Source organism: Hylobates moloch, unplaced genomic scaffold (assembly GCF_009828535.3).
Source record: "Hylobates moloch isolate HMO894 unplaced genomic scaffold, HMol_V3 SCAFFOLD_17, whole genome shotgun sequence".
NCBI classification, from domain to species: domain Eukaryota; kingdom Metazoa; phylum Chordata; class Mammalia; order Primates; family Hylobatidae; genus Hylobates; species Hylobates moloch.
In genome coordinates, this window is record NW_026652292.1 from 49,738,898 (window position 1) to 49,754,572 (window position 15,675).

The 15,675-nt window shown below is 46.4% G+C and overlaps 1 protein-coding gene across 7 annotated transcripts in view; it reads right to left on the bottom strand.

Moving 5' to 3' along the window:
- Positions 1 to 13,587, bottom strand: part of LIMCH1 (LIM and calponin homology domains 1) — a 344,933-nt gene extending 331,346 nt beyond the window's left edge. For all 7 annotated transcript variants that reach the window (XM_058430309.1, XM_058430308.1, XM_032135896.2 and 4 more), the window contains exon 1: positions 13,407 to 13,587. In XM_058430309.1, coding sequence (XP_058286292.1) covers positions 13,407 to 13,502 — 96 coding nt within the window. In that variant the 5' untranslated portion in view covers positions 13,503 to 13,587. The remainder of the gene's footprint in view (positions 1 to 13,406) is intronic.
- Between the last annotated feature and the right edge of the window lie 2,088 nt (positions 13,588 to 15,675).

Below are 15,675 nucleotides of genomic sequence, written 5' to 3' on the forward strand. Positions count from 1 at the left end.
AGGAGTTTCTTTTAAAATACAGAAAACATGTCTAAAGCCAACACTGGCCTCCAGCATCCTTAGGCATCCCCTACCTCTACCCTCCTGCCGCCAGCTCTTTACTGCTGTTCCCCCTCATCAGTATCCTCACAGACACCCTTGGTCAACAGCCTGCATTTGCACCCTGCATTAGTCCGTTCTCACACTGCTATATAGAACTACCTGAGTCTGGGTAATTTATAATGAAAAAAAGTTTAATTGGCTTGGAGTCCTGCAGGCTCTACAGGAAGCATGGCTGGGGAGACTCAGGAAACTCACAATCATGGCGGAAGGGGAAGTAGGCATGTCCTGCATGGTAGGAGTGGGAGGAAGAGAGAGCAGGGGGGAGGTGCTACACACTTTTAAACAACCAGATCTCGTGAGAGCTCCCTCACTATCTCAAGAAAAGCAAGGGGGAAATTTGCCCCCATGATCCAGTCACCTCCCACCAGGCCCCTCCTCCAACATTGGGGATTACAATTCAACATGAGATTTGGGCAGGGACATAAATCCAAACCATATCACACCCCATAGCATGGTGGTTAGGAGCATAGGTAGAGCAGCCAGACTGCATGAGTTTGAAGATCAGCTCTACCACCCAATGACCGTAAAACCCTTAGCCATTCACTCATTTCTAGGTTTAATGGGAGTAATAAGAGTTTGTAGCTAGCTCATAGGATGGTTGAAAAGTCAGGTGCTTAGGACAGAATTTGCCAGGCCATAAGCTCTCATAAATGTTAGCTATGTTTCTATTCCTTTGTCAGGAACTATAGTAATTTGAGAGAGTTTGGAGAAAATCCAACTGCTGTCCTCCCAGACAAGGCCAGCCATGGCCCAGGCCGGGCCAAGAAGCATGGAGGATTCCTATCTTCGGCACCAGGACCACGCAGCTTTCCTGCAGCCCACTCTAGCTTCATCCTCCACCTCCCTCGTATTGACTCCCAAAGCTCCTGCCTTACTGGTCTTCTTCAGCTCTTCCATTAGAGTCTCCATACAGTCTCAAGTGTTTGCCTAGAACATGATTTCTTGCTCATTTTTGCATGGCCAACCCCTGCTCATCCTTGGGGTCTCAGCTTACACAGCACTTTCTCAGAGAGGCTGTCCCGTTGCCCCTTAGACCAAAGGAGATCCTGGCCCTCTTTGTGTTCCAGACCAACTTGCTCTTCCCTTTCCAAGCATGCATCACACGCGTGATTCTGTGCTCAGCGTCCATCCTTCCAGGTGGAATGGAAATCTCACATTTGTCTCTCATACTACTGAGTCCCTAGGACATGCTGAATAACTATATGATGAATGAATGAATGATGTCCCAAACTGAGACAAATTGCCAATACTCATATACTGGTGTAGAAAGGGCTCCAGAGAACAGGAATAATCGCAGCCAAGAAGTCACTGACCCTCAGACAAATTGCCAACCCTCAAGTCTCAGTTTCCTCATTGGCAACTCACTTAAGCTTCTCACTCACAATAAGTAACTCCTGTAGATTCCCTGGGTGAAAAGAGTGCTGCTTTATGTAGTACCCAGGCACAAAATCTCAACGAAAAATGGATCAGAAAAACACACACACAGACAATATTCAACTACCTCCTCCAAAGGCAACAGAAGCTTCTCCTGGAAATGTTGTCCAAGGTCTTCTGATAGCAAATAGGAAATGTGAAATTCCTAAAGAAAACATTTTCCATATGACCCAAGATCCCAGGCTCCAGCACTGGGAATCTTCAAGGTATTGTTTTATGCATCTGTGTGGGTAAGCATGTGAGAGATACTGTCTGCCCAAACTATTAATATCTAAGTATTTCTACCATAAAACAGTATCCATATTCCTGGAAATGTATGAATAATGTCCCACACTAAGACAGCCAAAAACCTTGTATCCTACAAAATCAAACACTAAAAATAATAGGGCTTATGGAAAGTACAGAGTTCATGTAAAAGGCCCAAACCCTATTCAACTTTGTAACCAGAGCAGTAACAAAAACAAGAACACTAAAAATTACCAGCACAGATAAAAAGATGTTTTCTATTTCCTATTACAGAACAAACGGAGGACTTCACAAAAAGGCGGGGGGCAAGAGCACATGGTGGAAGGGTGTGAGGACAGACCGAGGCTGCTGCATTGTGGAGATAAGAGGAAAATGCAGAAAGATCTGGGAAAAGCAGACCTTTCAATCAACACAAAGCCAAATGGAGCCCACAGCAAGAAGAGGGGTGTTCACCTCCCTGGCTGGTTGTGTTCACCTCTACTATCCTATTTTGTTTTCAACTACTGCTATTTGGTGGTACGAAATATGCAAGTGCTAATAAAAATCTCACATGAACCATCGCAACTTGCACCTTACCAAGCATGCGTCTCCTATTTCCCAATCACATATGTAATAACCCTCATTACAGAAACCCACATTATAAAATAGCCAACTATATTTGTTCAGAACGCCAGAGCCTGTGCCACATGAGAGGTCTAAGAGTGGAGCTGCTGTTGGGAGGTGCCAGATGAGGCCAAAAGAAGGACTATCGTGTGGGCACGATGTGGGGACTCAGGAGCTACGTGGGATCAGGCCTGCCAGTCTTAACATGAGTGAAATTTATTGAAACAGGCACAGTAGAGAACCTCAAACTGGGACAGGGGGCAGCAGATACCTGTGTTACACAAAGAATAACAGAATACCATACGCAAAGAACCTAACAGTGCCTGGCAGGATGACGCCCTAAATCCACATTTTCCTTCCCCTTGTTTATAATCATTCCAGTCTGGATCTCAGCATCAAGGACTATTTGAATCCAGTGGGGGAGTCAGGTCCCAATCAAGGAGAAAAAGACTGGGGAAGTAGATGTGAAGTGAAAGGGAATAAAAATGGTTCCACCCACTGATGATGGTTCATTGGGCTCCTGTAATGATTTTTCATCATAGTCCTAACCACCCTCCTGACATTGATCTTTTAAAACACATTGAAAGGGCTCCAGTTTCAGAGAATGTGCTTGGGAGCCATATGGATGAAATTGTTTTCTCGCAACTAGCGGTGCTACGTATATAGAAGATGCTCAATAAGCAGCATATTGAACCATTAAGGGAATGAAGAGGGAGAGGGAGAGAGGCAGGTCACCTGCTTGGTTAGGTAGTTACTTGGGATCATGATCTTTTTAGAAGTTTCGCTTTCACTTCTAAAGGGTCTCAAATACTAACTCTGCAAAGGTACTTTTTCCAATGAGTAAATATATACTGAGCAGCTGTTAAGGATAAGGCAGCGGGACACAGCAGTCACCAGTCCAAGCTCTGGAACCAGTTTGCCTGGGTTCAAATCCCAGCTCTGCCACTGATTATCTGTGTGGCTTCAAGCATATCACTTGCCATTTCCGTGCTCCCATTTTCCCATCTGTAAAATGGCCATAAATGGTGCTTGCTTGAGAAGTACCTTGCATATCAGGCACTGTGCTGGGTGTTTGTTCTATACACAATATACCACCTCATGCAAGCACCTAGACTACCACTCAAGCAAGCACCTAGACTACCACTTGTACGTGGCTAAGTGTTCCAGAAGTGTGTTTGCTGTTATTTTTATTTGGCACTGAACTAGCCATTTTTATCACTATTATCACACTCTGTCAACTCTAACAGCATAATGAGTCAGGCTTCTACTTGTCACTGGCCCCTCCTATTTATGACATCTTGCATGGTCCCTTAGGGAACAGGTGGCAACCTCATCTGTTGGCTGATGACAACATTCAGCTCCACAGGTGACTTTTTTTTAATTTTCCATAGGAAAAGAAGAGGGGATGCTATTTCTCAGTGCTCCTATTGGGTCATGACAATTAACAGTCACAGCTGTGGTCATTTATTGATACCATGGATACCAGCTACTAGTCAGTCATTTTGGGTTTTTTTCCTTTAAAAATACCTGTCTAATAAGAACTCATACAGGTGACCACTATAATAAAAATTCTTCCATTTCTTTTTAGATTCACTATCATTGGAAGTGCTCTATCTTTCCCTCGTCCTAAGAAGTGGGAATTAGCTAGACTTCTATAACAGGTGAAAGAGAGGTTTGCTTTGACTTAGGGAAAGAAAGAGAAGGTGAGAGTCCCAGGGCCGAATGCTAGGGGCATGTTTATTTAAAGAAAAGAGATGTCTGCTCTCCAGCCTTGCAGCCAGGAACTCCAAGTTCAAGGAGCCCTGACCCAGTCTAACTTGAGGGGAGGGTTAGCACCCTAAAGAATATCTTCACCCAAAGGCCAACAGAGAAATCACCCTCCGAGTGTCCAATCACTGACTGTCTCCAGGCAACTATTGGGTAAACTGCTTTTTTTAATCACTCCAAAACACACACACACACACATACACACACACACACACACACACACACACACACACACTTTGCTTCCTGTCAGGGCAGCAACAGAGTCTATTTTCTCTGCCACAGCCGAGTCCAAGTGCCAATCAGGCAACTGTAGCTGGGCACAGATTCACTGAGAAAGCGCTCAGGCAGTGGGGAAATGTGGCCGTGAGGCCCTAGCAAGGAACAGCCTGGCTGAAACAAGGAGGGAACAGGGTGATGACTAAGACGCAGTCCTTGGCCACAGGGCTCTGGGGTTCACCAAAGGAGGCAAATCCCCCCACCACACACACACACACACACAAAATTCGTGATAGTAAAATACAGCAACTTTTCTAAAAAAAAAAAAAAAAAAAAAGGCAAAAACTGAGGCTCAGGTGTGTACAGAGAAGGGAAGGATTAATGAGCTTAGAGGAATCAGGGACTATGCTGCAGAGGCAGTCGTGTTTAAGCTCTGTCTTGAAAGGATTTGTCCCTGGAGAAGTGGAGAAGGGGCATTCCAGGTTGTGGCTACCCCAGTAGCCGTTCTCCCCTTTTTCCTGAGGAATAGAACTCAAGAATATTATCTGAGCATTACTCCTGCCTGGGGTAAAAGATCCTTCTCTACAGTCTCTCCTATACCCAGAAAGGGCCATGTTCCTGAAGTTCTGGGCAATAAAATGGTAGCCGGTATGTCACAAAGAGTTTCTCAGAAGGCACCTCACATGGGAAGGATGCACTCTTCACTTTCCCTGCCTCCATTCAGCTTCCTGCAAAGGTGATGTGATCACGACTCTCCAGCAGCCATGTTAGACTGGGAAGATGGGGGAGGGGGTCTAAGAATGGTGGTTCAAGTGTTGGAAGGAATCTCAGTCAGAGACCTCCAGGGTTTACAATTTATGAGGCTCCCAAAGGGCACCTGGCTTTAGGATTTTATAAAGCCCCCTCTTTTGGAAGAATTTGGGGAAAGTTTCCCAAATGAGAAGACATCTGTGGGTCACCACCCAAAGTCTCACAGAAAATGGCTCTCTTCCCTCACTGAAAAGCAAGCAGGTTTCCCGCAGCCCCTTCCTACTAAGAGTGGAGTACAGCCTCTACAGCCTCTATTTTGTCCAAGAATTTTAATCCAGAGTCTAGGCTCAAACACAAATCCCAAAGTCCTCTCTGCATTTTTCTTAGAAGAGTTCTTATCTGTGCCTCAGATGTAAAATGGACAGTGGATCATCACGCAAACTCTGAGTGGCCTGAAAGGAATATTCAAGAACTTCTGAGGCAGGTACCTTCACCCCCTGCCCCACCACCAACACACATCTACCTTCAACAGACCTAGAGAAATTTAAGAGTGTTTCTACCTTACCTTGTTTCAAAACACAATCATAATAAAAGTATGCGTTGCATCCCAACGCAAGCCCTTTTCTCAATAAATCATCATCAATCAAATTCTCCTGCTTAGAATTCTTCAGTGGTCTTAGCTTAAATCTTACTTTCACTAAGAATCCCTGTCTTTTTAAAGAGTACTTTTCTCTTAATCCCCCCTGCCCCATTCTTTGTCTTCATAGTATGTATTCCAAATTGTAATTATATATGTATTGTTTAATCTCTCTGTCCCCCCGCCACATTGTATATTTCATGAGGGCAGGAAGTATGCTTATTTTGTTCATTACCTAACACTATGCCTGGCACTATGCTGCACATTGTTGGAGCTCAGTAAACACTTTTCAGGAAATAATTTTTGAAAGCACACTTTCACACATGAAAATATTAATGCTTATTTTTGCCACTGTTTATACTGAAGCAAACTTACAAATGAGTGATAGCTAAGCCTCCCAAATAATTATTTTCATATTTTAACAATTTGACTGAGCTTATTGTAGCTTTCATTCAATTTCAATTGGCATAAGATATTCAATTAAAATAATTGTTCAAAATATTTTTTAAACACTTCTGAGGGGAGAAAAAGATAGCTATGTACTATAACTTCAGTTCCTCACTTGGTGCAGACCCATTTGGTGAACATACTTGGTAAAAAAATAAGGCTGAGGAATTTTTTTTAACAGTGTTCGGTCATGGAAATGAAAAAGCCACAAGTCCTTCTGTTCTTGAACTTGTTTTTTTTTTGTTTTTTTTTTTTTAAGATGGAGTCTCACACTGCCGCCCAGGCCAGAGTGCGGTGGCATGATTTTGGCTCACTGCAAGCTCCGCCTCCCAGGTTCATGCCATTCTCCTGCCTCAGCGTTCCGAGTAGCTGGGACTACAGGTGCCCGCCACCACGCCCGGATGATTTTTTTTTTTTTTTTTTTTTTTGTATTTTTAGTAGAGATGGGGTTTCACTGTGTTAGCAAGAATGGTCTGGATCTCCTAACCTCGTGATCCACCAGCCTTGGCCTCCCATAGTGCTGGGATTACAGGCGTGAGCCACAGTGCCTAGCCGACCTTGATTTTAAAAGCAAGTGCAGGTGTATTCCTCCATGGCCTCCTAATGGGCTATCTAGGGGTGAATAGGTGGGGCAGTCCCTAACTTACACTGACCAGGAGGCCAAGTTGCAGCCTCCAACAGCCACACTAGAGTAACTCTCACACAGGCAAAATGCAGGACAGTGGAAACATGGCGCTTTCCCAACCTAACCAATATTTTATTCTTAAGGTCTCAGCATAGAGCACAGTTTTGCTGACAGTGGGAAAAGGTGTCAGCCAAGTTATTTCTTAGGTGCATTTTATATGACTACATCATCTGTCCTTTTCCAGATGCCAAAGGTAATTCCCTGAGATACGCTAGCCATCTTGATATGGTTTGGCTCTGTGTCCCCACCCAAATCTCGTCTCAAGTTGTAATCCCCACATGTCAGGAGAGGGAGCCTGCGGGGAGGTGACTGGAACACGGAGGCGGTTTCCCTCATGCTGTTCTCATGATGGTGAGTGAGTTCTCATGAGAGCTAATGGTTTTAAAAGCATTTGGCAGTTCCCTCTTCGCTTGCTCTCTCTCTCCTGCCACCATATAAGACCTGTCTTGCTTCCCCTTTGCCTTCCATCGTAATTATAAGTTTCTTGAGGCCTCCCCAGCCACGTGGAACCTTGTCAGTTAAACCTCCTTTCTTTATAAATTACCCAGTCTCAGGTCGTATCTTTATAGCAGTATGTAAACGAACTAATACACATCCCATCAGGGTTAGATGCATGAGGGCGTCTCTTTGGAAGTGTTGTTTTCAATATTGCAAACATGGAATTTTATCACGGCAGAACTGAATTCCATGGCATCATTCCTCCTTGAAATATAACATCTCATGTCCAGACAGAAGTCTTTCCAATATTCTATCTTTTTTTAAGAACTATTTTTCCCCTATATTATCTTTAGCCCTCTAGTTTAGGCTATTTTTATATTTCTCAATCACTTAAAACCAAAGTTCTATTATCCCTTCCTTTCCTGATTTAATAGCACTGAAGTCATCCTTTTTTCTATCCTACCCTTCCTCCAAAAAAGATCATATCTGATACCTTTCTTCTGCCTCAAATGTAAACACACACATCCTAAGGAACATATGAGGTGTTCTATTATAAAATTGTATTGTACCTTTTTAAAAATCTCAGAACAGTGAACTAGGCTTAAAAGGAAAATCTAATTCCAGTGAGAACAGTTTGGTCAAAAATCAACCAGTGTTAGCTGATTCTGTCCTGAACCATGAAAATCAAGGCCAAAATACAAAATACAAAATGTATTTTGCACCACTTCAGGGAACCAACTGTACATAGACTTTAGCAGGCACATAATAAGCACTCAATAAATAGTACCTTTTATCATCAGCAACATCAGCATCATTACCATAATTTTTATCATCATGTTATCCCCCAACTATGATGCTTTGAAGCTTCAGAATGGTCTAAAGCAAAAAGAGAAGCTGCCAGGCCAATTTCTAGTACTCCTAGAGCTGCCTAGTCCCACCTAGTACTGACTGCCACCCACAGAATCAAGGCCAACTGTCTACATCATGGCTCTATTGTCATCCATCGGCGGACAGCAGGAGGCCAAGAGACCCAGTGGCTGGGAACACATGCCCAGCCTTCCCTTTCTTGGTAGCCAGTGCTCAGTCTGCCCTTTGGAGCTCGCCTGATGCAACTGGTTTCCAGGGAGATGCTGGGGCAAGAAGTGCCAGCTCCACCTCCCATTCCGCATCCTCTTTCCCCAAATCTGTGGGACCTCACTGTTTTCCTACCATGTGACAGCATTGTGTCATAGCTGCTCTTGTATACAAACAAGCTAGACTATTTAAATGTCATTGTGAGAAAGATGCCGCCTGCTCTCATTTACATATCTATTCAGACCACTACTCCTTCCTTGATCTAGCCAGAAAAGTTTTTTCTTCCTCTTCCTTGGCAACTTATGCAAAGCTGGAGGACCATCTGCAAAGTTAACTACCTGTTGGGATAAAAAGATGTTAAGAGTCTAGTCCCTACAGAGGTGGAGAATTAGAATGACTACAGGTATAACTTATGGTATTACATCACAAATGTTGTATGTTACTGGCCATTAAATGCTAAATTAGCTCAAAAGCTATTCATAAATTTTCCCTACTGCCAAACAACACAAGCGTGTTTTGGTCTTGGAGAGCTATGATACCCTCAGTGTTTTTAATCTTCAGAATTAGGTCCCAGCTGAATAAGAAAACAATTCTATGTGGGCAGCAGGGAATGAACCAAAATGAGAAACTGATCCCTTCCAGCACTAGTTCTCACTCTTGTGAAGTATGGATTAGGTCACAAATAAGATTGTATTCATCACCAAGCCCCACGGGCACACTCTGATTGAAGGTAAAGGAGTCCAGGAACTTCTCAAGTTGAGAAATAAGGCTGAGTTGGGTTGAAATTTCCAGTCCCTCCCTAAAGGCCTGGAAACCTGTTCCAAATCATAACCAAAACCAAGTTGAAGGCCATCTGTTTCTTCAGAAAGTGTTTGGCATTGAAAAGAAGAACCACAGATTAGAACAGATAAATATTGTTGTGGGTGGTGAGGCCAAGAGAAGTGGGGAATCAGGAAAATCAGAGTCATCTAACCTACTAATAAATTCTTGTAACTCAATAAATACCACCAAAAAAAAAAAAAAAGAAGGAAATAATAAAAGAAGGGAGGAAGCGGGAAAGAAAATCAATGGAAGAATTATTCTTATTCCTAGCAGGAGTTGACACAACCTCAGTGAATAAAACTCTGCTGCATTTAGATGAATATTTGGACCCATTATTTGCATAATGATTTAATATTAGATCATCTACAAGAGGAGAGGCATTGAGCATTCTGCTTGGAGTTTGGTAACAAAGATTATACATTAAACTTACATATTCAGCATAATATTGAGGAATAATTTTCTAAGCTTTGATGGACTACCAAGATCACTTTATGAGTAGATATTAAAGGTTTTTCTCTGATCCCCAAGTCACTTTTAGTGCAAATTAGAGTGACATGTAGCATCTAGTTAACTTCTACTCCAGGTATCCAGAGTTAACAGAGTGAGATAATAGGATGAAATCAGTAGGCAATTGAATCATATTTTCTACCCTGGAAATTTGGCGTTCTGAATCATTTCTTTCAAAATCAACCTTAGTTGTTATTAACAACAGAAAAAACAATAGCAATAGCAGTAGTAGTAATAATTATCATAATGATAATAGTAGTAGTAAAAGTAACAGCAGTGGTAATAATAATGGTAATAATACTACTAGCCATACTTACACAGCACTTCCTATGTACTGGGCACTGTTCTAAGAATTTTAAATATATTAATTGATTTAATCCTGACAGCACTCCTATGAAATAGGTGAGCTGTTATTAGTATCCTGTTTTACAGATGCTCTCAATAATAACTCTTGGTTATTTTTGTTGTTGCTAACAACTAGAGCTATCTTTCAAAGAAATCATTTGGAACCATAGTAAAGGAAAAGTAGCTTGCTCAGGGTCATCTAGCTACAAAGTAACAGACTCTGGACTCAAATCCAGGATGCCCAGCTCCAAGGTCTGACCTCTCACCTACTGTGTTCTGCTCAGTAAGGCCTTCTAGAAAAGTAGTATGGAAAGAAGTTAGTCACTCCCCTGCCTGCTGGTAGCCAGAGTTACTACTTCAAGTTTGCTGTCTCCTCTAGGAGTCTTCCCAAACACACAGTAAGATGTGCAACCTGTTCCTGCAGCTATAAAAAGTCACTAGGAGTGTTACAGGGCTGTCCCCATATGGTCTGTGACCATCTAGAGCTCCATTAGAGCTTTCATCTTTGCCAACTAAGGAAGGAGTGAGGGGAGGGGGGCTGAGGTGGGGGAATCGTTCCCAGGCCACATTTCCTGCCCAGTAACATGGTCCTCAAATAGCCAAGGCTGCAGGCCGAGAAATTCCTCACTAACAAGTTACGTCCTGGATCTGGTTCCCTGAGCCTTTATTAAGAATGAATGTTTTCTCGCCAATCCATGACTCAAGCAAGACCAAGAACCGAGGCGAGACAAGCGGCAAAGTTTGTTTATTAACTTGCTCCACCCAAGGGAACATTTTTATGAAGGGGTGAAATTCCTGACTACTCAAAAAGAAGAAAGAAAGAAAAAAAAAACCTATGGGAAATTTAATCACCAACTGAAAAAAAGTAAAAACAAAGCCCTACCAATGAGGATGTTGCCAGAGACAATGGGGCCCCTAGAGGAGCTGCAATTGTCTCGAGATAACAATCCCCGCCCTCCCGCCCGCACCACCCGGGAATTCACTGGCCCTAAGTACTACATTATTGCTATATTAGCTGAGGAATCTTTGTTCACAAGGCAACTGCATGCAAAACCATCTGTTACAACTCCTGAGTTCCCGTGGTTTGCAGACTCGGCATTTACATTTCAAGAAGAACCTCTGGGAAGGAAAGGGGAAGTCTCTATCTTTCCCCTGGAGCAATTACCTTTTTATATAGCCTAGGAGGGGGAAGCTCTCCTTTCCCTGAAACTGAACCCAACAATTGAAAGGAGATAGGCCGCTTCAATAATGCACACGCAGCTCGCCTGGGCTGCCTGGTCCTAAAGCCACGCATGCCCCATTATGGTTTTCACATTCTTAAATTGGTATGAATGGTAAAGCATCAAGAACAATCCCAAACTGTCTATAGGGCTTAATGAGGCTCTACTTTCTTAAGGAATCTCTTCTTTCCTTTCTTAAACGTGATATTAAAGCTAATATTCTGCACTGCATAATAGCCTAAAATATACTACCTCTTAAAAGCAAACTGTAATCTGGGCCAAAGGTGACATTTTGTATCTTGATTTAGGTGGGGGCTACAGTAATATACATATGTCAAAATTCATGGAGGTGTACACTTCAGATTTGTGCACTTTTACATGTGTAACTCATACCACAATGCATTTTTAAAGCAGAATATGTCAATGATACTCAGTTAAGGAAATTGAGAATAAATCACTTGCCTTCAAGGATAGTAAAGACTGTTCTGCTTCTAGATCCTTCCCTTACCCCCACCCACACTCGAAATCTCTCCTGAGAATTTTAAAGTTCAAGAACCTGAAAAATAGTTATCCAACTCTGCACTAAGCCAATAACTACAAATGTTTCCTGTGTATCCTGGGAGCATAAGTACGCAACACAGAGCACCTGTCACACGCCAAACCGTTCTAGCCACATATCAAAAATAAAAAGCCAAGGTCTTTTTCTCATCTGATGGTGAGCTATCAAATTATGAGAGACATGCCTGGGGCTTTCAGCAAGACAGCCCTGATGTTCATTGTTCTGTTTCTTGAGCCCTATTTTCAAATAGATGTTTCTATACTCTTAAGTAGCACTCTTGCTTGCGGGAAGCAGGTTAACCCTGTAGGGTACAGGTCTCTGGCTGGAGCAGGAGAGCAGTTAAGTACTAAGTGAGGGTGGTTTCTGCAGGAAGATCAGCAGGTTTAAATCTGTACGTGGAGCTCTTGTTACTCTAGCAGCTTCTTGGGAACCACGATGCTGAACGGAGTGGGGAGTCACTAAGTGACAGGCGGAATTCTGGAAGCTTCAACATTGCTGGGTCATGATTTAGCGGTACACTTCCTCCTCTGAACTACCAGGCAAAGAGGGCTGCTTGTCACTGAGGGAAATAATGCCAAATTCATACCTTCCACTAAGCCTCCAGAAAGGCCACCCATTGAAGCTGAGGCTCCTTGCACTAATCATAGGGGGTCACCTTTCCCCTTCATGCCCTTCAAGCGTCCTGAACCCCGCAGACAGGTCATTTCGGGAGCTCGGGGCTACCAAGCTGCATCTACTGATAGACATCGTGAATCAGGATCACCCAGCAAGCGCTTCCTGGACTGAGAGCCGAGAGCTCCAGTGATTTCCCTGGCCTGCCAACGAGTCATTTAAGAAGTGAAATATGCCAACCAGATCGGGTAGCCCGTACTTCGGAACCGACCCTGCCGTCCCCGGGATGGAGAGGGGCGGGTTTTGCCAAAGGCTGGGCAGCGTCTATGCGGATGCGTGCTCGCAAGTGGGTCTTGCAGGCTACCCCGGCCCTGCGCACTGTGCCAGCCTCACACCTGACCCGGTGCCAGGAATACAGCAAGAGGCTCTGGTGGGTATGCGCCTCCGTGGAGACACTGGCAACGCTGCTCCGGAAGGGTGCGGGGTAGGGGGACAAGGGGCGAAATGTGGGACCAGAAGCAAGATACCCCGAAATGCGAGCACCAGTGAAGTCTCTGGGGGCTCGCGCTTCCTGCGCCTTTGCAACGCTTTGCTAGCACTGCGCTTCCCTTGGCAGCGCCTGGAAGCGGCGCTAGCTGAGATTTGCGAGGCCGGCGGGCAGGAAGGATGGAGGCGCAGCGGCTCCCTTCCTGCCCTCACGCGCGCAGCTAGACTGCAGTGTCCCCTTTCACGCCCACCCTCGCCCGGGATTCCAATGCCAAAGCGCTAGGGTTTCGCGGCTCGCCGAGGCCCGGGGGGGTGACCTGGAGCAGCTGGCAAAAGAAAGTGGGGGGAGTTGGGGGGAGGCGAGGCTGGACCTGCGGTCGGAGCGTGCGCGGGTCCGTGGCTCAGGGCGCCAGTGCAAGGCCGCCCGCCGACCGCCCGCCAGCCACCCGCACCTACCTCGATCCACTTCTGCGCCTCAGAGAAGGCGGGCTCAGGGGGCGGCTCGGGCTGCAGGGGCTGAAGAGCTTCAAGACCAAGAGCGGGACAAGCCATTTGCGCAGCCCCGCGTCCTCTCGAGCGCCGGGATGAGGACGGCCGCCGCCGCCGCCGCCGCAGGAGCGCGCTCCCCGCCCCTTCCCGCCCGCCGGCCTCCCCTCCCCGCCTCTCCCCGCCCCCGGCCGGCGCAGGTCCCAGGAAAGCCGCGCGCTGCTAGAGGACGCCGCGGCAGCTGTTCCCAGCGCCGCCCGGGCTCCAGTGCGCCGTTGAGTGCCCCGCGGGAGCGAGCGCGGAGGCGCCGGGAGCTTCTGCTCCCCACCTTCGCGGGCCGCTCCACCCCCGGGGAGGGGGAGCACAGCTACCGACTAAAAATAACCCTGAGCGAGCGCTGCGTGTCTCCCTCCCGCTCACACCCAGCCCGATAGAGGGACTCCGCCGGCCGCCCCGCAAGTCCCTGCGCCCGGCCGGCTGCTGAGGGGCGGGCGGACGGGTCCAGCATCATATGGGAGACGCGCGCCCAGCGGGGCGCACCCGGGCCCGGGGGAACCGGCGCTGCGGCACCGGAGCAGTAGGACGCGCGGGCACTGGCCGCGCAGCACCTGCAGTCACTCCTGGCCGCAGAGGTGGGGGCAAGGCGGGGCAGCCCCTGGGCCGGCGCCGGGAAGTACAGCCACCTGATCTTTTTGTAAGAAGAAAAAGAAAAACGACCCTGATGAGCTTTTCCTTCTCCAGGACGGCTACCTGTGTCCTAGTCTGTCGATGCGGTCAACCAACAGTCACTGTGCACCTACTATGCGTCAGGCACTGGGCCAGGCGCTGGGGACGCAGAGATGGAAACACACACACACACACACACACACACACACACACACACCCTACCTGGAAGTCCTTGCCCTCGAGGTATTTACATTGTAGAGGGAATTGCGGGCCCGGACAGACAATAAACATGTAAATCAAAAGAAGATAATTGTGGCGGGTATTGTTAAGATAGGAGAAGATAATGACTTTGGAAGAAAAAGGGCGGGGTAATTTCCGATAGCCTTCCCCTCTTTTGGCTGAGAGGCTGACCCGTGAGTCCCGGTTCCATTAATGGGAGGTAGGCAGATGATCAGTGAGCTGAAGAGAGACGTGCATTTATCTCGTCCCTTCCTGCAGGTGGGTAGGGGGTTTCCAGAAGGTTCCCCATCTCCTCTTGTCCCACTCAACCTCCCAGGCCTAGGTATGGTAAAGGCTTCCCCGTCCCATCATGGTCTCCCGACCCGGCTCACTTCTTTCTAACCCTTCCTTTAAACTCTCCTCGGCCACTCCCACTTGAGCATGCCTTCTGTTTTGCACTGGAGCCCGAGTGACGATCAAGGAAGGTGTCTGTAAGGAAATGTCCTGAAGAGGTGACATGAGTGAGGAAGATTTAACTGTGTAACAATCTGGGGGAAGAATTCCAGATGGATGCCAAGGCCTTAAGGTAGGAATGAGCTTCCCCGTGGAGGATCCCACAGCGGGCCAACAAGACTGGAGCGGGTGAGGAGAGCACCAGGCGGGAATGATAGCGTGGGAGAGGCAGGCCAGGTCCCGCCTGCGGTTGAGAGGCACACCCTACCTTTTAGACTGTTGCCTGGGCATCCCCTGGTAGGCCACCAGGGAGCTCTGACCTACGTGAGCCCAGCGCTGGGTCCAAAGGAGCTCAGTATTCTTGGCCTAACCTCAAGCTAATCGGTTCCCCTCTTCAGAATGGCTGCTAACAAGAGGTTTCTGACGGTGGCTGGAGGTCCCTGGGTGCCTCAGCCTCTAAATCTCTGTTCCCCATCCAGAATCCGAGTTTAATCTTTGTCCAATTCCGCTGCTATAATAGGGGAATGGAACAAAAAGCAGGCCTAAAATTTCACCATTACCAGCTTTGGAGTCAGACAGGCTTTAGTTTATTTACTTTGAAAACACTTATGTGGCGCTTATGCTGTGCCAGGCACTGTTCTAAGTGCATTACAAATAATTGACTAAGTCAATCCTTATTCCAGCCCTGTAAGATAGGACTATTATCATCCCTACGAGGAAACCAGGGGACAGAGCTGGTGGACAGGGAGGGTTGGATTCAAGCCCAGACAGCCTGGCGCCAGATCTGCTCCTAACTGCACACCAAGCTGTCTTACCAGTCCTGTCCAGACTCTGCCACTTACAGTGTGTCCCTCAGTTTCCTCACCTAAAATGAGGTGGATACAGTCATCCAGCAGAATCA